General features: G+C 40.6%; 1 protein-coding gene across 2 annotated transcripts in view; it reads left to right on the top strand.

Annotated features, from left to right (window-relative positions):
* WBP1L (WW domain binding protein 1 like) overlaps positions 1-9,052 on the top strand; it is a 75,651-nt gene extending 66,599 nt beyond the window's left edge. For both annotated transcript variants that reach the window (XM_020790806.3, XM_020790807.3), the window contains exons 3-4: positions 5,448-5,609; positions 6,666-9,052. In XM_020790806.3, coding sequence (XP_020646465.1) covers positions 5,448-5,609; positions 6,666-7,408 — 905 coding nt within the window. In that variant the 3' untranslated portion in view covers positions 7,409-9,052. The remainder of the gene's footprint in view (positions 1-5,447; positions 5,610-6,665) is intronic.
* Positions 9,053-25,356: the final 16,304 nt, after the last annotated feature.

Genomic DNA, 25,356 nt, shown 5'->3' on the forward strand with positions numbered 1-25,356 from the left:
AATGAGCATTAATAAGCTCCAAGATCAAGTTTCCGGGATCTCACAGGAGCTGAAAGATGTCAAAAACAAAATTAAAGAGTTTGGAGCCAGCATTGAATCAGATAAAATATGCAGCTTGGACGAAAAAATTAATGAAACCAATAAAAGGCTGGTCTACATGAAGGATAACCTCAGAAGGTCTAATATTAAAATAATGAATTTCCAAGTGCAACATGGACAAGACCTCAAAAAAGAGATTATAGCCTGGGTTAACTCCATAATGGGCACACAGCATGTGGTTGAACAGGACATAGAAAGAGCACATTTTATGGGTAGCCCCAAAAGCCCCAGTATTAGACCAGTGGTGGTGAAGTTTTTTAATTATACAAAGAAAGAACAATTTATGAGAGAAATTAAACGAAAACAAGACCAGCTCTATCAGGACAATAAGATACAGATCTTCCAGGATTTATGCAATGAATCTTTGAATTGGAGAAAATTTATGAAGCCTGTTATTGCTTTGCTGCTTGAGTAGAAGTTATATCCAGACATATATATATAAGTATTGCTTTGCTGTTTGAGTATAAGTTATATCCAGACAATTCCTCTTTGAATGATAATGATAGTTAGCATATATACAATATATATGTGGTATTACAAATTATTTAAAGATCATACATTAAATGATTTCAGCAATGCTAACAACAATCCTAATAGGAAAGATTAGGATTGCCATCTGTTTTAATTGCCCTATTTGTTATGTATTAATTTATTTTTATCGTGTTTTTAATTTTTTCCCCTTATATTGTTGTCAGCCTCCCAAAGTGGCCTGGTTGCCAGATAGTGTGGGATATAAATTCAAATGATAAATAAATAATAAACATAAATAAATAAGGCCATGTCTATTATCTCCATATTGTAAAGGATAGTTGATAGGTGTTTTGACTGTTTTGGCATTTTTGCCTCTGTAGGTCAGCTCTTCTCAATTGTACATTAATCATTCTATGCTAGTGATCAAAATAACCTCCCTTCACCTTCTTTGGGGCAAGGTAATCTGAAGCCAAGACCATCTAATAGTATGCTTTTCCATAGGTAGAGAAATGATTTACTGTGCTTTTTGCCTTGGCTTTACTGAAGTTTCCTGCCAATAAAGAAGTGACACAATTTTCCTGTGAACTCTAGGGCAAACTCTTTTGTTCCTGCTCTTGAATGCTGAAAGGGAAAACATGTTTTTCCAGTTTTTAGAGTGTAAAAGGCACTTACCTCTGTGAGACTTTGATTGGACCCTTGCCACTGGGGAAACATGGAAATATCTTCTGGCTGCTAGAAGATTTTTCTGTTTTTTCCTTTGCTAGAGTATATTAACTTTAATAGCTGTGGCCTTTATGTGACATTCTAACCAGAATATTACATATGAGATGTCAGTTTGGAGACAATTTTCTACTCAACATACTGACTACTATGATTCTAGTGTGATGAGCTTTCATTAGTAACAGTGAGAAATAGCTATCAGGTATTGATGTCCTGTGTATTTCCCAAAGTCCACATATTGGTCATAGCTGAGGAAGATGGGAGCTGTTCTCTTAACACATCCAGTGGGCATCATATTAGAAATAGCTAATTTGTAGAATTACTACAGATGTGTAGATTTCAGCATTCTGTAGCCCCTGACATTCTCTAGCATCCCCAAGAAAATTTTTTAAGAAGATCCTTTTTTTTCATCAGACCAAAGACCTGTCTAATCATCTCCCTATCTTCACAGTTTTCATAATGGCAAGCCAAATGATCATGGGAAACCTACAAACAGAATCTGGTTGCCATAGCATTGTTTGGATTGTTATATTGCTAAGCAGTATTGAAAAGGCAATATTTATCAGTGGGATTTATGTATATCTTTACTTACCATTCAACAACTTATTAAGTGGGTCTGTTGTAATTAAGACTAGCATTCGGGTTTAGATCCATATGGGTATTGTTTTTGTGGTGGAGAGAGGGGAGAATATCTGCATAACTCTGGTTTACTGGTTCCTTGTAATTTTTTCTCCTTTGTAGGCCTTTCCCCCCTACATTTGCATTTGCCAGATGCACTGTTTATTGGTCAGAATTAGAGATGGGAGTATTTGTATACGAATATCCCCGCACGGGTGGAAATCCACCCACAATTTTGCTGCTGCCGCTGGCTATGCGGAAGCTTCCTGTTGCGCCATTCTCCACAATGGATTAGCCACTCTCCGACCTAGCAGAGAGGCTTGTCATCCCACCTCCTGCCAGGACTGCATAATCAATTGTGGACAACGGTGCAATAGAAAGGTCTGACATGCTTGTGTCAGCTGTGAAATTGAAGTGGACAGTCCAACCCCATGGAAATAACCCTCGTTATTTCCACCTGTGCGGGGATATTTGTCTGTGAATACCCCCATCTCTAGTCAGAATCTTCCAGTACAGTGTATATAAGGTTTTCCTCATAAAGTTTTAAGGGTGTAGAAATCTGTACTCATACAGGGATTTTGTGTAACTCTGGATGTTCTGGAAGTGCTACCTGGAAATGGAGTACAGATTGGACTTGCAGCAGTAAAGAGATCAGCAACATGGTTGTTGTGGGTTTTTTGGGCTCTTTGGCTGTGTTTTGAAGGTTGTTCTTCCTAACGTTTCGCCAGTCTCTGTGGCTGACATCTTCAGAGGACAGCACTCTGTGCTCTGGTTACTCAGAGTGCTGTCCTCTGAAGATGCCGGCCACAGAGACTGGCGAAATGTTAGGAAGAACAACCTTCAGAACATGGCCAAAGAGCCTGAAAAACCCACAACAACCATTAGATCCCGGCCATGAAAGCCTTCGCAAATACAGATCAGCAACAGTTTCCATGTGTCTTATAGCAGTGGTCCCCAACCTTCGGCCTCCAGATGTTCTTGGACTTGAACTCCCAGAAATCCTTGCCAGCAGAGGTGGTGGTGAAGGCTTCTGGGAGTTGTAGTCCAAGAACATCTGGAGGCCGAAGGTTGGGGACCACTGTCTTATAGAACACATTGTTCACATGTCTACCTTGTGAGAATTGCTTGTTTATTTCTGTTACTTACTTCCTGTTTAGTTACAAATCTGTAGCGGCGCGTGTGAAACTTTTTGTGCTCCGTACATTGTCAAACTGTATAGCTCCCGCTAACCCTAATGATTCACCATGCTGTCTTGGGTGATGAGAATTATAGTCTATTCACTTCATTATTAGTCTCAGAAGGTAGCTGAGGCAGAATCAAATGCCATCCTAGAAATGCTGAAAGTTTACTTTATTGCAATAGGAAGAATACCACACAGATGAAGCAGAGGAGATCCTAAGTAGTAGTAGTCAGTAGTCTTAACATATCAGGCATAAGTTGTAGGACTTATCAGTCATGCATTCTCATCTAGCTTGTTGCTCAGACAAAGGGAGAAGATGATCTTGACATTTTTGTAAATAGGCAAGGTCAACAATATCCAAGGAACAGAAAGTAGTGGTGAAATAACTGAAATAGAAATAGAAGGTAACTAAGAGAACAGGTTTTAATCAGGTCCTCCAAGCAATGGCAAGAGAAAATGTCAGCCAGTTAATAGGTAGCCTGTTAGGAACTCAGAAAAGATGTCAGTGCCTTGAAAATCAGTATTGGTGATTTTGATGCTTTCTAGTTTAAAAGTTCCATGGCATTTCTAGACTACTTGGTCTTTTTTTATAATCCTGATAAACACTTTTGATTGCCTTACTTTCAGATCAGAGCAGAATTCTATGAATACGTTACTAACATTGAACTGTGTATCCTCATCCATTCTCAGAGATCTGAAGATTTTTGTCTTCCCTAAATTTAACCATTCAAAAGAAAACAAATCACAATTAAATATGGAGGGATTAGAAATAAAGATGGGATGAGTGTGTTTTATATCTTTTCCTGACACCTTAAATGGAAAAATTGGAATTTAGAATTATAGCTCAAAAGACCTCCCACTTTTTTTATTGTTTATTCTCAAGTTGATGTATATGAGGTTCCTAGGTTATTTCTCATCCAAACACTGATCAAATCCATACCATAGTTTGGTGACATATGAAATTACTTCAGATAAAGTCTTCAGAGAGTCATAAAAGGGAAATCCACTTCTCCATACCCGCTGGCTTTATACCATGCATGACTTAATAAATCTCTTACAGGGTCATAGAACTGTAGAGCTGGAAGGTATCCCAAGGACCAATGAGCTATGCTATCTGCAGATGTAGGAATCCAGTAAGGCAATCCTTGACAGGTGGCCATCCAACCTTCACTAAAAAACTTCCAGTGAAGGAGAATCCATCACCACCTGAAGCAGTCTGCTCCATTGTTAAACAACTCTTACCACCAGCAGTGGGACTGTCAGCAGCAATTTTTGTCTATGTAAGCTCCCCTACTGTGACTCCCAAAGCTTCCCCAGGTCAGAAAGGAACCCTGCAGAACCTCTGAATGTGAATCGGGGGGAGGCGTGGGGCAGATAGGAAGCTTTCCAATCATTTAAATAAAATATTACCAGCGCTGGATCCTATTTGCCTGGTGTAACTTTACACTAACAGGATTTTGCCTGTTATTTCGAATCCTATTATCTGCAGCTAGAGAATACAAGTTTGCCCCATCTTCCACATGACAGCACTTCAGATATTTGAAGACAGCTATCATGTCGCCTCTCCGTCTTCTTTTTTCCAGGTTAAGCATGCCCAGTTCTCTCAACCATTAGGCATAGGGATTGGTTTCCATAACTTTTAGCATACTGGTCACTTTCTATTGCCCTCTCTTCTTTCCTAAACTAAAAACATTTAAAAATCCTTCATAAGGAAGGCATTCTGGCCCCTTATTTTGGTTGCCTATTGTTAAGGAAATATACTTAGTAATAATAAGGCACCCTTGTCGAGTCTGAATGAAAACAAGAGGAAATGTTGCACAATAGCCCTACATGCAGTTCCTTCCATACACAGTGAACTGCTTTTTTAGCCTAGGTGGCAAGAAGTCAGCATGAAATTTATGCTGCCATCGTCTTCATTTCAAAAGTGATGGCAGTTGCAGGAGCACATTGACCAATACTCCCTGGCAACCTTTCAAAGGCCACATTTTGCCTGCAAAAGCGCAGTTGTTGGCATCATATGCTAGCTGGGAATTAGATAATTTAATAACCAGGATGTGAAAGGCCGGGTGTAGACATCCTCCTCAGAACTGTGGTAAATTCATTCAAGTCCTTCTCTTGAATGACTGCTGTTCAGTTGTATGCAGTGGAATGGAAGGAGATCTCTCAAATCTGCATCTCTGAAAAATGCTTTCTCATATCCCACTGTATCTGATCCATGCAATGGTTGAAAACAGGCAAACACTTGTTTCCAGAAATCACACAGCTTTCTTCATGCTTGCACGATGTCTTTCTTCTGAGGGGAAAAAAACACTCCTAGTAAAATTCACTTTCTCTACTCTCCTTCTTACTTTCTCCACAGGGTTCTGGCTAGTGTGGACGATCATCATTATACTGAGTTGCTGTTGTGTCTGCCATCACCGGCGCGCCAAACATAGACTTCAGGCACAGCAACGGCAGCATGAGATTAACCTGATTGCCTACCGTGAAGCTCATAACTACTCCACCCTGCCATTTTATTTCCGTATGTACTGCATGCAAGAAGCAAGATACCTTTCAAAGAGCAAGATGATAATATTGTTTATTTGGGCAGGGGACACAGATACAAGAAGGATTCATAGTAGATGTGATGGGGGATGAGTACAGAGAGGTCAGTTTATGGCTGATGAAGACAAGATGGCAATCTATCATCCTTGGACACTCACTCTGCTCATCCTGTCAGCTTCTTTATGTTAGCTGAAGCATCATCACAGCTCTTACTAGGTTCTAAATTCTTGCATAAATATCTGAGAGACCTGAAATAATGATATTTCACAACAATACTTGGCTTTGACTTATTTTCTTAATTTTGGAAGCTGGTCAGACTGCTGTAAAAGTGGGAAGTGGATTAGCATGTTCAGCTGAGGCAATGTAAGCTGAGATGTTTTTACCTTCCCCCCCTCTTTTCGTCTGCAGCTGACACAGCACCAGTGTTGTTGAAAGCTTTATGAACAAAGAGGCACAGAGCTCAGCTGTAGGGAGTTGTGGCAAAGGAATTCAACATCTGAGATCTCGTTTCAAGCAAGAGTATTTGTAACGGTGACTGGGGTCACCTTATTTTGCCTATGTTGTTGTTAATTATTTTCTGTTATTAAAAAGAGGAACTAATAACAGAGATGACCCATACAGCATACCAAGACCCACCCATACATATAAAAGGGAAATTGTTATATTGTTTTATTATACAGTATTCCCTTTTGTTCAATAAGATGTCTGCAGACTTAGAGTAGGTGGCATGGCATCTTATGCCTGTTCTAAGAGAGACAATTTAAATTGGCCCTCAGTTGAGTCAGATTACATTAGCTTGCTTTTGGATGATGTTGCCTTATCTTATACACTGCTTTGCCTCAGTTTCTTCCAGCTGTGAAATACAAGTAATTGCTGCTGCTTATATGAAATCACAATGGGGGAAATTTAATAATTACAATCATGTGAATTACCCAGAAAGTCGATAGTAAGCTATTTTAAATAGTACATTCTGCCAGGATTTTGATTTGCAGAAACTGTGGAAATAACCTGTCCTCCCTGCCTCCCCATTTAGGATTTTTGCCACATTATTTACTGCCTCCTTATGAGGAAGTGGTGAATCGACCTCCGACCCCTCCCCCACCATATAGTGCCTTACATCAGCAATGCATCACCCCTGGCAGTGGCAATGCTGCACCGGACACAAGAAACCTACAGCCAGCCCAGCCAGGCTCTCTGTCAGGAACAGGAAGCAATAATGGAACTATGGACAGCACTGCCTCCCCCAACATTGGGGATCCTGAATCCTCCACCCCACTAGTTGAGAGATCAACTACCAAAGCAACAAGTGGTGAGCCAAGAAACTCCAACAGTGGGACAGAATTAGAAGAGATGCCTGCACATGTATCCTGTCTTGAGAAGGAGTCAGAATGCAAGGAGGAACTGCTTAAGGATTACAGCTCAGAAAGTTTTGACCACAGCAACGCCTTCTCTGATGCTAAAGACAAGACACCAGGCAGACATCGAAGGTTCACTGGTGACTCAGGCATTGAAATTTGTATCTGTAACCAGGGCCACCATGACAATGATCTCAAAGAATTGGATGGGTTCATTGATGATGGTTCCATGGACTACTGTGATAGCTGCAGTGGCGGCCCCCCACATGGGGATGAGGAAGAAGGGCTTTTCAGTGCCTCTGATGAGCAGCAACGAGAGCATAACCACCATCACCTCCCTCGACAGCCTGTGTGTGTGCTTCTGAACACCATAAATGAACAAGACTCCCCAAACTCTCATACCAATACATCCCCCAGCTAAAACAACAAAGTCAGAAGGGAAGATGTGCAAAAGGATAAACATGACTTCAACCAAAAACAAGTTGTTTCACATTTTCTTCAGATGTAACTATGGGAATAATGCCAAATCTGCAGAGGAAGAGGCAGAAGCTTCTAGGCTTTTTTCCTGAACTGCCTGCTCTCTCCTCCATTTGTGCAGGGGCTTAAGATTTAACATGAAGTTACACACACACATACAAACAAGTACATACATATACACATATACACACACATGATATACAGTATACATGATATACACATAAACAAACATAACAAACATATATACATATATGTACACGCACACACAAACACATACACACAGAATATATGTATATGAATGAGAACTTTTCCTATTGCTGATTTTGGTGATGGTTTATTTGGTTGGTTGTCTTTTTAAAAGTTTTCAAGACCTGCTTAATTTTATTATTAGAAAGACTTAGTCTGACCCTATGAGAATAAGGAGTACTAGTGTATCTCCTTATCACGTCTTTCCAGATGTCTTCCCAGAAGCTGGTGGCATTAGATAGCCCTGGTGATGTGTTTAGTTAATTCTGTTGTAAGATTAAAAAATGAATCCCCAGAAGTATGGTTGTAGTTTTAAAAAAGAAAGAAAGAAACAGTGCTGTAATCTCTGGTGCATTGTGGATTATAGCAAACTGTGGAGAAAGTTTTCCTCTTGAAGCTGGTAACTGAAGGACCAGTTTCTTCCCCCATCCCCAACCCCCAAACAGCTAGCCTGAAACATGAAAGTTTATGCAAATAGGGGTTGCAGATGTTGCCTTTAAAAAAAAAAAGATAAATATTTTCATTCAGTTGATGCCTCTAAAGAGCACAGCTATGGGTGGAGACTCTAGGCAGAGGAACTGTCTTTTCCAGTACTGTCGTTTCCTTATAACAGTCAGCTGGTGTGCTGCAATGCAAAAGGACAGAGGCTTTGCAACTTTAGGCCAGCACGCTAGTTAAAATGACAAAACCAAAACAAACACACATAAAGAACAGGGCTTTTTGGCCAGCGTGCCTTCAGGTTTCAGCGATGCTTGTTGAACAAATGGAGACAAGAACTCCGTCCGTTGCAGAAGGATGACTTGCAGCATCAGTGTGGAAGACCTGTGCAGTATTTTCTTTTTTAGTTCAAAAGTTAGTGTTTTTCTAACAAGTGACCACTTAAAAGAATGGAGTGTTTGTGTTTCTCTTGATAGCAGCAACAGGCTACTGTATAATGTCTGTGAGTGTGTATGTGTGTCTGACTGCAGTACATGCATGTGTGTTTCCTACTGGTGACATGAAACTTGCTGCTGTAAGACTGCAAAAAAACAAACAAAACGATTGCTTTGCTTTAATAAAACAGTGGAGCTTTTGTTAGTACCAACCCCAAAGGGGAAGGGGAATAAAAAAATCCAAGCAGCTGAAACTAACATTCCCTGGAGCATTCCTGTGGAAGAGAGCAAGCCGTTTCTACATTAAGTGTGATGGAATTTCATTTTTGTTTTCCCTTTCCCCTGTTTCTTCGGTTACAATTGTGTAGGTCATTTATTGTCATAAAACGGACTTTCAGATTTGATTGCTTGAAACCAAAACCGGTTTGAAATATGATGTAAGCCCAAATATAATGCCTTTTTTCTGATAATTCATGTTCTCGTGTCTCATTTTCCTTGCTGAAGGATAGAATATTTGCACACTGTGGTGTAATATTTATTTATTGTGCTTGCAAGGTGCATTTCATACTTGGAGTGACTTTAATCCATACATTGCAGCTACTGGTTAACACAGGTTAGTGAAAATACTATTTTTAATAATAAATGCTAGCCCAGGCAGATGTATTTGTATTTCTATACCTATGTGTAAAAATACAGAGAGGAAAGCAGTTTAATTCCTCTTTATTGAACTCTTCTTCATATGTGGCCTACAGCTATATATTGTGCTTCCATTAGCACATCTGAGAGTATAATTAAAAGTCAGCAAATTGTCAGTTATGGTATGAGGGAAGGTCTTTTTAGAATGCCTGGCTGTTCTACCTTTCTCCATGAAGTTCAGAATAGCACACATTGTCATAGTTATTCTTATAACAGCCCTGTGAAGTCAGTTGATTTGAGGAAATGTGATGGCCCCAGTTTGTTCAGTAGCTGTCGTGACTGAACAGGGATTTGAACCCAGTTTGGTCTCACAGACTTTCTTCACTACACAACAATAGTTAAGTTAGTATAGATTGTGATCACGAAAGATAGTCAAAATTCAATTTTATACTCCATTATAACCTTAACCCTTCCAGAATCAAGGAAACTGTTATTATTGCCATACACTGTCAAATGGCAATTGACTTACAGTATAGTGACCCTAACAGGGTTTCCAAGGTATGCAGCTTATTTAAGGAGTGTCAGGGTCCCCAGAGCTCTATAGAACGTTATAACACCCCTTGGTAATTTGAGTCTTTGGTGGTCCATTATAGCTGATCTTTTATCCCTGAAAGGTTTAATTCCAGTGTGAAATTGGATAATCTTCCAATCATAACGATGTTCATCTGGGTATCAAGGTACACTGGTGCCTCACACAACGATGTTAATTGGTTCCAAAAAAAATCAACGTTGTGTGAAACATCGTTCTGTGAAACACCATTTCCCATAGGAATGAATTGAAAACTGGTTAATCCGTTCCAATTGGAACAGATTGCCATCGTTCAGTGAAAATCCCCATAGGAAACATCGTTGAGTGAAACAATGTTTCCTATATTGGAATGTATTGAAGCCGACTCAATACATTTCAATGCCTTTGCGAAGTCCTTTTTCGCTCCTGTAAAAGTGTCTTACAATGTTTGGACACTGTTTTAAATGATTGCAATGGTTAGTCCACCTCCTGAAACCTATGCAAACTTAATTTGATGTTGTTCAGAGTCGTCCTTAATTTTTAGTGATTTTTTGAATTTTCTCTCATTGGAATGTATTGAACTTTCCGTCCAATGCATTCCATTGAGAGAAAATTCAAGAAATCACCAAAAATTAAGGATGACTCAGAACAACACCAAATTAAGTTTGCATAGGGTTCAGGAGGTGGGCTAACGATTGCAAGCATTTAAAACCTGTTCCAAACATTGTAAGACCCTTAAAAATGAGCGAAAACGGAAGAGCTTCAAAAGCACTGAAGCCAGCTTCAGTGCTTTTGAAGTCTTTTCCGATGTCCCTTTTTGCTCATTTTTAAGTGTCTTACAATGTTTGGAACAGGTTTTAAATGTTTGCAGTCGTTAGCCCACCTCCTGAACCCTATGCAAACTTAATTTGGTGTTTTTCTGAGTTGTCCTTAATTTTTGGTGATTTTTTGAATTTTCTCTCATTGGAATGCATTGGACGGAAAGTTCAATACATTCCAATGAGAGAAAATTCAAAAAATCACCAAAAATTAAGGATGACTCAGGACAACACCAAATTAAGTTTGCATAGGGTTCAGGAGGTGGGCTAACGATTGCAAGCATTTAAAACCTGTTCCAAACATTGTAAGACCCTTAAAAATGAGCGAAAACGGAAGAGCTTCAAAAGCACTGAAGCCGGCTTCAGTGCTTTTGAAGTCTTTTCCGATGTCCCTTTTCGCTCATTTTTAAGTGTCTTACAATGTTTGGAACAGGTTTTAAATGCTTGCAATTGTTAGCCCACCTCCTGAACCCTATGCAAACTTAATTTGGTGTTGTTCTGAGTCGTCCTTGATTTTTGGTGATTTTTTGTTTTCCCTATTTAAATGAATTGAACTGTCCATTCAATTGATTTAAATGGGGAAAATAAAAAAATCATCAAAAATTAATGAAGACTCAGAACAAAACCAAATTAAGTTTGCACATGTTTCACAAGGTGCAGTATGGAATCCAAGCATTTAAAACAGGTTTCAAACATTTTAAGACATTTTTAAATGAGCAAAAAGGGACATCGTTAAGTGAAATTCCCCCATAGAGAACATCGTTAAACGGTGGGGGAAATTCCTCAAAAAAAACCATCGCTGTGTGAATTCATCATTGTATGAAGCAATCGTTGTGCGAGGCACCACTGTATAAGTATTTTTAAACCATTGTTTCACTCATGATGAAATAAGTCTTCTCTGGACATTCTTTTTACATATATACAGTTTACTCTTCCCAGGTAGAAAAATTAGGTCATACCACCTGTCTATTTCTACAAGTTTCATTAATTTACATTGCTTCTATGTTTAGAAATCCAAGAGTTATTGAAAACATGTAACTTTTGAGAAGTCACAGGCATGTTAATTAATCTTATAAAAATAATGCTTACGAATATAAGCAGCTGTGGGCAGAAATGTTTACATGAAAACAGAATTTAAGTTGCAGGCAATACTTAAGTCAGAATTCAATCAAATATGTTTGAACATAAAAGGTACAATAAAAATACCAAAAAGAATGTGTTAATTACATCCTAAAAATGCAGGAGATCGTAGCCTAAAAGGGCACAATAAAAAAGCAGAGTGTACATTTCTTAAAATATCCATGTTCTTAAAAGTAAAAATATGTATTTCTTAGTCTTAAAGCATTTTCAAGCACAAAATTATTTACTTAGCCACCTTTCAGTTTGAATGTATGAAGGAAAATATGCGTTGGGAAATCAGACAGTATCTGCATTTAGGCCAACAGAACTCTGGAAGCAATTCTGATTCATAAAGAAGACTGAAGGACCATCTAGTAGTCCACCCTCCATTTTTGCACAGTTGCGAGCCATGTATACTCAGTACAGCCTTCAAGCTGGTCTGGAAGGCAATTGTTTCCATTCATGGTTGTTTCCTAGCAATTGGATTTTGGTGGTATACTGATGTAGCAGTTCCACATAACCACCATGACTGATAATCATTTGTACTATCTTCATGAATTTGTCTAGTTCTGTTAAAGCCCACCACCCTGCCAATCAGTTTCATTAGTTGGCTATTTCTAGTACTATAGCAAAGAGAGTAACTGTAACTATTATCATTCTCTCTCTCTCTCTCCTCTTTTTCTACTCTCTGCATATTTCCTCTAAACCTCTAATTATACTGCCTACATTTATTTGTTGTTAAACTAATGTTCCCATTTTTAAGTGTTTCCATTTCTAAGAGATCCTTTTAGCAGTGGATTTCATTGTAAGATTTACCCAAGGCCATAATATGGGTTGATTTCATTTTTGGTCATTCTTAAGAATCTATAGCATGAAGTTTGCTGTTTTCACAGTGATTACACAGTGAGTTGATGGTCCCATTTAACTGTCCACTGTGAAACCAGGAGCCTTCTTGTTTAGCCAGTACCGGCTCAGAGTCCACTGGACAGAAATGTGATTAGGATACTGTATTTTTGCCCAGTGCAACAATTTACATTGAATCTTTGTTGCATTCTGTACTTACCTGGCAGGGGAGATACCATGATCACGAATCTTTGTTGCATTCCTTGCTGCTTTGTTCCCATCTGTGTACTTCACAGAAGTTCATTAGGAGCTCTTCAGTATCTGAGTTAAACTGGAGCTAGTGACAAATGCTGATTTGGAATAGATCTGTGACAGCTCAAAATGTTTTGGAAGCCCTGACATGACAGTGCAAATAGTTGTGACTACATGAAAGCCCACAGAAAATTACGATGTCCAACAAGTTCGTCTCAAAGTTGCTAATTTCTTAGCTCAGATGGACATATATTTGATACTGTATATGGAACTAAGTAAGCAGTAGCAACTTCCTCAAAGCCAGACTATCATCAGTACATTTGGAATATGAGAGTATTTCTTTCTGGATGTGTTTGTGATAGAAGAACAGCTGTGTTCTGAGGGTACATGCTTTTTAAGTTCATCTGGCCCCATGCCCAGCTTGAAGGGCCCACAGGTATTTCAGTATTATTCTCCTATGACTGCTACAAGAAAATAACAACCTTCCTCTGCTGTTGGTTAGTATATCCCTTGGTCTGCTGTATAACTTGGTATAATTACCCAGGGAGCCTGAAACATACCAGCACTCAGCATAGACAACAACCGATGAAGGCTATTCCTCTTGAAGAAACAGTAATAAACATTTCATTGAAATCAGCCAGCATTGGCCTTTGTCTTGTGTGGATTTTCTCAGCAATGGTAAATTCAAATATAGCTGGGGGGGGGGGGGGTTCAGGATCCAAAACAGAAAGTAGTTGCTTGTTACGCAGATGTAGCATATCTTTTAATGCTTTTGCCTAGCCATGGCTTTAAATAGTCACATTGAGTTCATTGAGTGCACAGCCAGACTGCTCTTCCCTTTCCCTCTTCCCATTATATGCTATGTTGTTGTTTAGTAGTTTAGTCGTGTCCGACTCTTCGTGACCCCATGGATCAGAGCACACCAAGCCCTCCTGTCTTCCACTGTCTCCTGGATTTGAGTCAAATTCATGTTGGTAGCTTCAGTGACCATCTCAGCCTCTGTCATCCCCTTCTACGCTTTCCTTCACACTTTTCTAACATCAGGGTCTTTTCCAGGGAGTCTTCTCTTCTCATGAGATGGCCAAAATATTGGATCCTCAGCTTCAAGATCTGTCCTTCCAGTGAACACTCAGAGTTGATTTCCTTTAGAATGGATCAGTTTGTTCTCTTTGCAGTCAAGAGCCTTCTCCAGCACCACAATTCAAAAGCATCAATTCTTTGGTGGTCAGCTTTCTTTATGGTCCAGCTCTCACTTCCATACATCACTACAGGAAAAACCATAGCTTTGACTATTCGGACTTTTGTTGGCAAGGTGATGTCTCTGCTTTTTAAGGTTTGTCATCACTTTCCTCCAAAGAAGAAGGGGTCTTTTAATTTCATGGCTGCTGTCCCCATCTGCAGTGATCATGGAACCCAAGAAAGTAAAATCTGTCACTGCCTCCATGTCTTCCCCTTCTATTTGCCAGGAGGTGATGGGACCAGTGGCCATGATCTTAGTTTTTTGTTGTTGTTTTTTATGTTGAGCTTCAGACCATTTTTTGCACTCTTCCCTTTCACCCTCATTACGAGGTTCTTTAATTTCTCCTCACTTTCTGCCATCAGAGTGGTATCATCTGCATATCGGAGGTTGTTGATATTTCTTACGCCAATCTTAATTCTTGCTTGGGATTCCTTCAGTCCAGCCTTTTGCATGATGTATTCTGCATATAAGTTAAATAAGCCGGAGGACAATATACAGCCTTGTTGACGATATACTCCTTTACCAATTTTGAACCAATCAGTTCCATATCCAGTTCTAACTGTTGCTTCCTGTCCCACTTATAGGTTTCTCAGGAGGTAGATAAGGTGGTCAGGCACTCCCATTTCTTTAAGGACTTGCCAAAGTTTGCTGTGGCCCACGCAGTCAAAGGCTAGTCAATAAAGCAGAAGTAGATGTTTTTCTGGAACTCTCTGGCTTTCTCCATAATCCAGTGCATGTTAGCAATTTGGTCTCTAGTTCCTCTTCCTCTTCGAAATCCTGCTTGTACTTCTGGGAGTTCTCAGTCCACATACTGCTGAAGCCTATCTTGTAGGATTTTGAGCATAACCTTGCTAGTGTGTGAAATGAGTGTAATTGTACGGTAGTTGGAGCATTCTTTGGCACTACCCTTCTTTGGGATTGGGATGTAGACTGATCTTTTCCAGTCCTCTGGCCACTATTGACTTTTCCAAACTTGCTGGCATATTGAATGTAGCACCTTAACAGTGTTAGCTTTTCGATTTTAAATAGTTCAACTGGAATGCCATCACCTCCACTGGCCTTGTTGTTAGCCATGCTTTCTAGGGCCCACTTGACTTCACTCTCCAGGATGCCTGGCTCAAGGTCAGCAACCACACTATCTGGGTTGTCCGGGATATCCAAATCTTTCTGATACAACTCTTTTGTTGACAATGAGGGCTACTCCATTCTATGGAATTCTTGCCCACAATAGTAGACATGATAATCCTCTGAATTGAATTCGCCCATTCCCATGCATTTTAGTTCACTAGAATGCCCAGAATGTCTATGTTTATTCTTGCCATCTCCTGTTTGACCACATCCAGCTTACCAAGATCTTACATTCCAGGTTCCTATATAGTGTTTTTCTTTGCAGCATCGCACTTTCCTTTCACTTCCAGGCACGTCTGCAGCTGAGCTTCCTTTTGGCTTTGGCCGAACCACTTCATTAGCTCTAGAGCTACTTTTACTTGTCCTCCGCTCTTCCTCAGTAACATGTTGGATGCCTTCCAACCTGAGGGTCCCATCTTCCAGCATCATATCTTTTAGCCTTTTGTTTCTGTTCATGGGGTTTTCTTGGCAAAGATACTGGAGTAGCTTGCCAATTCCTACTGCAGGTGGATTGCGTTTAGTCGGAACTCTCCACTATGACCTGTCCGTCTTGGGTGTTCCTGCACGGCATAGCCCATAGGTTCTCTGAGTTACTCAAGCCCCTTCGTCACGACAAGGCAGCAATCCATGAAGAGGATTAGGATTGCTGCCTACATATGCTATGTAGCTGTGCCTTTAAATTTCTTTTGTTGAATTCTTGCAGTGACTGTTGGACTTTGTTGTCTGTCTCTTTCTCTCCCTCCATCTTTCACAAGAACACACAGCATTGAATAATATTTGTTTTGATGTTACATGCTCTTGACTCACCTCTGTCTGTCTGTCTATTCAATTTGTATCCCACTCCCATTAGTATCACAGCAGTACTCTGAGCAGGTTACAAGACTTATGGAGATCCTATGAATGAGTGATCCTGAGAATGCCCTGTCATTAACAACCTTCTTCAGCACCTGCAAACTGAAGGCTCTGCCTTCCTTTTCTATAGTCAATCCATCTCATATTTCATCTTTTTTCTTTTCCTGCTGCCTGCAACTTTAGCTAGCATTATTGTCTTTTCCAGCAAGTCTTGAATGAATTTTCTTTATTATTGTCAAAGATTAGCACCAGTCGAACAAAACTGATCAGAATAGTAAGTGCAATTTACATTACTAGCATCCACATAGCATGTGAAATTTATGTCACAAATATGCAAAATTTGGGGGGGGGATCACTGTTATCAGAGGACTTGGAATGCTATGGCAACTGCACAAAATTTGGCCACTTTATTAGCAGTATGGAAGACCTGTTAAGAAAGAAGCAATGAAATTGACTTTTTTCTGATCTACCTGGGAATTTTTGAAAAATATATAAAATAAATACTGAGCTGCCCTGGGTCTCTGAGTGAAGAACAATGCCATTTAAAACATACATATACATACTTAAGGATTTAAGGAATGGATTATTTTAAGACATAAAGTAATGCGAATTTCAGGAATAACATTGAAATACACTTAATGATGCAACAGTAAAAATTAAGTTGGAGGAAGCACAATTAAATAAACTGAAATGTGTGTATACAATTCTAGAAGGGGTTACAGTGTTAAGTATGGACCACATGTTGTGATGTTTATGTAAACACATTTTTTAATTCTAGATTTTTATAGGGTTATTCATTTTTATGGTTATACCATGTTTCCCTGAAAATAAGACAGGGTCATATATTCATTTTTGCTACAAAAACACATTAGGGCTTATTTTCAGGGGATTATTTTCATGTACAACAATCTACATTTATTTAAATACAGTCATGTTTTCTTCTTCTGGTGGCTGCACAATAGTGGAGGGCAGGTTTCACTTAACTGGGGCTTATTTTTGGGGTAGGGCTTATTTTTTGGGAAACAGGGTAATTATTGTCTGTTGTATTGCCATATTTTTCTGGAATGTATTTTCTGTTATTGTGAGGTACTGTAAGTTTTAATCTTGTGGAAACCACCTAGTACTGTGTAGTGCTTGCACTAATGGGGCAGTATATAAATTGAATTGATGTTGATGTAGATTGTGTAGGCATACTAAACCTAGCATTTGTGGCACAAAACTGGTACAAACCTTGATGTATGTTTGGGGGAGATGTGACATGGAGGGTTACATCTTAAGGAGGAACCCTGCATTATGAAATTGGTATACATACCCTTGTGTACAGGTACAGTACTAGTATAAAGTTTTGGCATAGGTAGGAGATTGGGGGAGATAAGAGGTTTTGAAGGATTACAGTATTAAATAGGAACCCCACATTATGAGGTTGTATACACATTTTTGTGTAGGGATACAAACACAGGGCTTGTGAATCAAAACTACACAAAATTGGTTTAAAAAACCCACCTTTTCGGGGGAGATGTGAGGCTAGAAGGGTTTCATATTCAGCACAGCTCCCAGTAGCTACCCTCAAGGAATTTCTCCACTCCTGACACCATGTGAACTATCCACTGATGTGACTGTTAATCCTGAAGCAGTTGGATGCACCTTGGTCTGTTGTTTCAGCTTTGATTATTCCACCTTGGGTGACCCTGCCAAGAGTCCTGGCTCATAATGGAGTTTGGCCTCTTTACAGTATTGCTCTTTACACGGTTGCTCATTACATGATTGCTCAGTGAGCCTTGTGGCACAGTGGTTAATTGCTGTACTGCAGCCAAAACTGTGCTCACGACCTGGGGTTCAATCCCAGGTAGCCGGCTCAAGGTTGACTCAGCCTTCTATCCTTCCAGGGCCGGTAAAATGAGGACCCAGCTCGCTGGGGGCGCAATTTGTAGCCTGCATAATTCTAAACCGCCCAGAGAGTGCTTGAAGTGCTGTGGGGTGGTATATAAGCAGCATGCTTTTCTTTTAGCTTCACTGACATACACCGTTTCACCATTAAGATATGCATGCAGCAGTGAGGAGTGTTTGTTTCAAATGCATATAAATGTCTTGTGGCACGTCAAAGGCTGACACTTTATAATGGTACAGCCTTTCAGGCCTGTTAGTATTCAAGACACCTTAAAAGTCTTTTGTTTTGCAGCGGCAAACAAACTCAGTGATATCTCTGAAAATGGTTTTAAATACACAGTAAGTCTGAAGAAAAAAATCACGGTAATATATATACTGTAATCAAGAATTACTCAGTACGAAGAAGAAAGCAGCAGCAGAACATCAGCAGGCCCATCTACATGCTTTTTTCAAGTAACATATACATAAGATACACACTTAAATCAGAATGTGCCGTTCTATCCATAGAGTGAAACTTTCAGCCTCCCTTGTTACAGGGTCCTTACTACAAAACATTTCATCTCACCCTGAGTGAAATAGTCTTAACAAATCCAGTAATCAAAGAAGCCCCCCCTTTAAATGTTGTTTACCAGTAGTACATCATTATTGCTCATAGAGAAGGTAAAGAATAGAGACTGAAGGACCTCAAAGTCTATACAGTCAACAAGACTACTCCTTCCTCCCCCACCCACCCATTCTGGTCTCATTAAGGACAGAAGAGCAAAGCCAAACATTGGGCTGACCAGCAGGGTGTCCTGTGCAAGGTAAGCATTTTTAAAAAATAAACAGCAGTTGACTCTGGATTAAATTGCCAGGTCTTGATTGGTGTGGGTGATTATGAGACCCATATTTGGGAGATCTGTCCTCAGCCTGCCTTACCTGCTTTAAGTGGCTATCACTTGCACCAGTTGTCTATAATATTTGAGCATGCCCTTTGGCCTCATATGGTGGGCATGTAATAGTCACTTCAGAATGACTTGGATCAGAAAGCTAGAAGCAGATGCATCACACTACCCATTAATGAAATTATTTGGCTTGTGAAGTCTTTTTGGTGTGGAGGGGGAATCACATATATCTCTAAAGTTAGCTCATCAGTGTCCCTACTGTTCCTAGGGTTCCTTTTAACACTGAAGACAGGTGCTTCATATGTGCCATATGATAATCTTCTCTAGAATTATATTGTTTATGATGCCCATTATGCATGTCCCTTGCATTTGGTTTGGTTTTATTGTGTTTGACTATGTTGTTTCATTTACTTTGGTTTTTATGTACACTGTCCAGAAGAGTGCTGTGCACTAATAGGCTCGGGTATAGATAGATAAAGATAAATAATCAGCAAAACACTTGGATCAATATCCTGCTCAATTTTCCATGTGCACCATGCATATGCAGAAGTGGCTGTGATGATGTAGAGAGGCCCAGGTGCCTACATCCTTGTGTATCTGGGCCCATTTACATTGCCACTGCCACTTCTACATTTGTAGTTATGTGAAAAACTGTCCAGGATACTGGCCCCAATAGTACATAGACTCAAGTTGTATATTGCTAGGTACATTTGCACTCCTTACTCTCATTCTAGCTTTTGTTTTTGCAATTGCCTTACAAAATTTGCTCAGTTTGCTATTAGAGAATTTTATCAATTTGAAGGAGTTGCAGTGATTCTAGATTAGGCCAAAATATACTTTGCAGTTTCTTTACTCTTAGCCCTTGTACTGTCATGCAGAATTCTGAACAATAAGCTATCTCTAGCTGAAAGCTGTTCCTTCTGTCCAGCCTACCGTAAGCAATTAGTGCTAAGAATTAGTGCTGTGGAAATTTCCAGTCTTAGTCTTTGGCTTGAGGCACAGGGAATATATTAGCACAGTTCATCCACCAGGTAAAGACATTCAAAGTCAACTGAAGAAGGTCAAAATCTGGAGAGCTTGAAATAAGACAACGTTTATGAAGGGGATCTAGAGGGCTTCCCTCTGTCTCTGTCTCTCTCTCTCACACACACATGTATTTAAGAAACAACAGAATACCAAACCGCAATAAACTCGCTAGCCGGGAAATGTAGGATAATGTAATTGAATGGCAGTGCTCCATGCTGGAAAGGACTGTTGTGATACAGTTTGAAAAGATTCAGAGGAGGAATGTTCAGTTATCCTTGGCAAGGATCCTTTTACTGGCAATAGCTAATGTTGCCAGATCCACCTGTTGCCGGGAACAGTGATCTCAGGATGTGGACGAGACTTTCCGGGGGGGGGGGGATTATCCAGCATCCGTTCAGCGTTTTCATTGCACCTGTTGTTATAGCAATGGCTGCCACAAAATCAGGTAGAATATGTTAATGGCCCTTCCTCTTTTCTTCCCCCCAGGTTTCTATACATTTGCAGTACAGTATTTCTGCTTATACTAGAGATCTTTGGCTGGTAAATTGCAGAGCTAGGAGAATTTATGCACAAATCATGTGTTAGTCTGTCTCAACGTCTTAAAAGGAGGGAGGGAGACAAAATAATGTAGCACCTTGGAGGTTTATTTCAGTGAATTAAAATCCACTTCCTAAGACACCAGAGATGAGCAAGATTATATTTATGTTAGTAATCAGTTGAACAACATGTTCTTGTAAGGAGAAAGTCCTTACAAGATTTTCACTCTGTTAAAATAAAAAGGTTACACGTATTGTTTTAAACTGTAAAGGTTATTTTGAGTGTATATAGATTTTTCACTTCTTCTGCTAAGTGGAATCAAGCCAGTGAGTGCAGTCCCGAGAGGACTGGCAATACTTAAATTCTATTTCCATAAATGAAAGCAAAAGTGGCACACACTTTTTTTTCTTTAAGTTAACTATCTGCACATTATGTCTAGCATGGATTGGGAAACTTGTGACCCTACAGATCCTGTTGGACTCAGGATTTCCATCAAACCTATCCAGCCTGGCCAATGATAAGAGATTATGGGAGTAGTCTTTCAACTGTTTCTGGAAGGCCATAAATTCCTTGCCCCAGTTCTAAAGACAGATTAAAATGTGTCAAAGCAATTATCTTTGTTGCACTATGGACTGCTTTTGTCTTTTTGTACTGATGAGAAAGTGCATTGATACAGCAGAAACAAGAATGAAAAGTTCTACAGCTTGAAAAGGTCAAACTTCATGATCAAAATATTTAAAATTTAAAATTCAGGTGAGAGTATGTCAATCTCAGATGAATGTTGTAAATGTTTCAGAAAGATGCACATTGTCCTATTTTGTCAACGTATGTACAGTAACAGAGTTAATGGTTGTATTTATATTGTCTTTCTTTGACTCAGAAGCAATACAGTATACTTAATGGAAAGCAGTACAAAATTAGCAATAATTTGTACAGTATGTAAACATCTATAGGCTGAAATCCTGTTGTTCAGCTATATGCCATAAAAAGAGGATGATGTTAGCAGCAGCACCTGTGTTGTTGCTATTTGGTGGCCATAAAAAACTTCCTAGAATACCACCAACTTTTGGGAATCACTAGGGATTCTTTTGTTCCAAGGCAGCCTTTGGGAACAGGAGGGGTAATGATTTAAAGCAGGAAAATTGCTGCCACTGATCCCAGTGGTAGGACTGGGACTGGTGATGGTAATTCTCTGCCTTTATATCATTCCTCTTTTGTTCTATGGCTTTCAAAGCCAAAAGAAAGGGAAAAAAATAAACGCATAAAAAGCTCCGATTGGAAAGGAGCAACTCGAGTCAGTTTAATTCCTCACAACCGTCACGCCGGCATCCTTTTCAGGGGAGAGCCACTCCTCTCAAGGAAGGACGCACAGACCCTGTTTCCTCCCTCCACCTGGAAACCTGCAGAGGCCACACAAGTTGCCCACCACCTTCCTCCCTTTCCCCCTCAGAGCACCCACATGGAGGGCGCCGGGCAAGGGGGGGGAGCAGCTGCTTGCCGCCGGGGCTTTTACCTCAGCTCCGGCAGCATTCCTGGGTACCACCCAGAGGCACTGGGATGACAACGCCTCCCGTCCCTCCTTTCTCCTCCTTCATCCAGCAGGAAAAAGCTGGTGTCCTGACCCCACCTGCCCTCCCCACAGCCTCCCCCAAGCCTCTCCCTCCCTCAATGCTTTCCCCTCCTTTCTCCCCCTGATCTCCAGCGCTCCACCCGTGCGCACTGCCTCTGCCGCCGCTTTCTGAGCCTTTTCTGTGACTTGGGCTGGCAAACTCCACTCTCCCACCACTTTGCGTATGCGCAGGAGCACATGCCACTGGCAGCAGAAGCCTGGGAGTCTGAGCGTGGCCGAGGTGCTTCCTTCAAACGCTCGCCTCCCGACGGGCTCCAACGAGGCCGGGGCGGTGCTCCTCGCTGCCCTCTATGGGAAAGTCAAATGGCGGAGGGTGCCGAGGACCGAGGCGGCTGCCCTGGCAAGCAGCCGCTGGTACCGGTTCCGTTGCTGCAGGCACCAGTGGTGGCATCAGCCTGGTGAGGGTGATGAGGCACGCCACCCCAGGCCTTGTTGGAACCTGCCAGGAGGCGAGCAGCTGTAGCACCCAGGCATGCTCATCCTCCCGGCTTTTTGCCATTGCTGCCGCCACCGCTGCCGCCACCAGGCCACAAAGACAGACCTTTTCCCCCACGCACTCCCCTCCCCATAGCTGCTTTGCGCACGTGGGCACATGAGTGAAGTGGTGAGGGAGTGCTCATGCTGGCGCTGGCACGCATGTGCGTGCAGAAAGCAGCTGTGGGGGGAGTGCGTGCAGGGGGGGAGAGGTCTGTCTTCATGGCCCGGTTGGGCTCAATCCACGGACTGGCAATGGGCCGCAGAACAGGGGTTGCCAATCAGTGGGCTAATCAAAGCAACCAGGCCTATAACAACGGAATGGGCCACAGTGATAATTAATGGGTCTTTCCTTGAGGGCAGGGTTCCCGTCAATGCTTGACTTTATTTTTATTATAATTTTCTGTTTTCCCATCTTGAGCATTGCTAAGCATTACTAATCACAATTGTTTTGAACTGTTTTAGTTTACAATGTTTAATGGAACCTGCCCGGAGTAGACTTTGTCTAAAAGGGTGGGATAGAAATCTAATAAATAAAATAAATAAATGTTCCCATGGATTTTTGGAGGCAGGCAAGTAGAGGGATATGGTGGGGCTGCAGGTTAAACCACAGAAACTTCTGTGCTGCAAGGTCAGAAGACCAGCAGTCGTAAGATTGAATCCATGCAACAGAGTGAGCTCCCATCACTTGTCCCAACTCCTGCCAACCTAGCAGTTCGAAAGCATGTAAAAATGTGAATAAATAGGTACCACCTTGGTGGGAAAGTAACGGCATTCCGTGTCTAGTCACGCTGGCCACGTGACCACAGAAAGTGTCTTCAGACAAATGCTGGCTCTATGGCTTGGAAACAGGGATGAGCACCACACCCTGGAGTCAGACACAATTGGACTAAATGTCAAGGGGAACCTTTACTTTAACTTAAATTATATTTTTTGCATAATGATGAGTGCATTAATTTTGCTACCCTATCGTGTTTAATTTGTAGTCTGTGCAATCTTTGGACATTTGCAGATGAGGTGTTACACAGTTTTATCTTTTTCTTGGTAGAGTCAACATTTGTTGTTGGCACCCATTCCTTGGATCTCAGCTTTCATCACATTGGTTTGGAGTGCTTGTTCTTGTGCAGCAAAAATCAAGCCTTTGGTTTCTTTCTTAATGGTCCCCAGTTTTAGCCATTGTTGTTGTTTAGTTGTTAAGTTGTGTCGGACTCTTTGTGACCCCATGGACCAGAGCACACCAGGCCCTCCTGTCTTCCACTGCCTCCTGGGTTTTAGCCATACCCATGTTGAATTATGATCATGCTTTCTCCAATATTTCTCGGGTGTTGTCCATGTAGTGATTTATTTTTCCAACTGTCTAATTTATTTTCAAATTGTTATTTCTTATATTGAGCGTTGTTCTGTTGTTTTCAAATATTCTACATTTTCACTGCTTTCAGTACTTATTATTATTAAAAAATACCAGACACAGTCAATCAAAATTATAAAAACATTGACTACTTCTTATTTAGCTAAGAAATGATGCTTTCTCTCCAAAGTGGATCAGGTTATTACATACTTTCCCATGATTGCTTCTATGGGTCTCCAGTGCAAAAGGGTGGTTGTTCCCACGTCATTGTTGCCTTTGAAACAAATGATTTTTCAGTAGTTGTAATGGTAACAATATCTTTACTTGCACACTGAAATTTATGTTGATGCCTCTTGTGGGGGCAGGGGAAGGGTATGTATTTTTTATCTCATGAACTTTGACCCACACAACTACACTATTTTCTGTACTTTGAAAATTTGAAGGAAGTCCAAGTGGGTCATCAGTAAGCCTAAAATAAAGTGTTCAGGCTGGAAGGACCTATAAGAGAAGATAGGTACAACCCCCATCCTATCCTACATTATTGAGAGCAAAGTCAGAAAATGAAAAAAAATGTGTTTTTTTCTAGGAATATTAAAGCAACAAGTAAAAAATGCTTACTGTTGGTTTCTTGGAGTTTGGCAAATCCATTTTGTTGCCTTTTTTTAAACTAAAACTCATAGAATCCCCTAGCCAACATGGGAGTCGTATTCATAGAATCCCCTAGCCAACATGCAAATCTGCATAACTACAGTAAATGTATCCTTTTATACAACATTTCAAAAACTTTTTGTTTGTTTCTACAAAAAATGCATTTTAACCAGTGTTTTCCAAACTCTGGAGATTCTGGAAAGGTTCTGCACAGCTGAGTTTCTCTACAAATTAGTGGTCTCCTGAAGTTTTTATATGTTCCTGCACTCATTGGAGACAGCTAAATCTGAGCTTCAGTGAGCTGGGCTCTAGGATGGAACTCTCAAGCGAAAATATGGGAATTTAAGATGAGAGGCAGCTGTTGGGGGATATAATTACTGATACAAGTGATTCAGCAGGATCCTCTGGACTCTCCTGCAGATCAACATTCCATTAGCAAGATTTCACAGGGAGTGTTTACCAGCTAAAGGGACATCCAAGGTCATTAAATCATAGGCCAAAGAGACATCCCAGGTCTTTGATATTAAGCCTAGAAGGACAGTGTACTTGATGCCCATTTAGATAGAAAAGCAAGAAGACTGCAGTTAAGTTTAAGAAGAGAATGGATGTTTATGTGTGTTGTTTTTCAAATGGATGCTAGAAAGAAGTTGGTGTCTGTTCTCTCTTCCAAGCTGATTGAGGTTTTGCTGCCAGGGGCAATGTAGCCTTCTCCAGTTCCTTGGACAGAAGCAAATTGACTGGGCAGTTGATGTGATGAGACAGTATCACACACTGTACTGTATGTGGGGCTTTTGGTGACATAAGACCAGTTGAAGGTGTTCAGGGAACTGACATATTACCGGATCAGTTTAATTTTACACAGATTCTATGCAATACTTTTGCTT

Source organism: Pogona vitticeps, chromosome 3 (assembly GCF_051106095.1).
Source record: "Pogona vitticeps strain Pit_001003342236 chromosome 3, PviZW2.1, whole genome shotgun sequence".
NCBI lineage: Eukaryota > Metazoa > Chordata > Lepidosauria > Squamata > Agamidae > Pogona > Pogona vitticeps.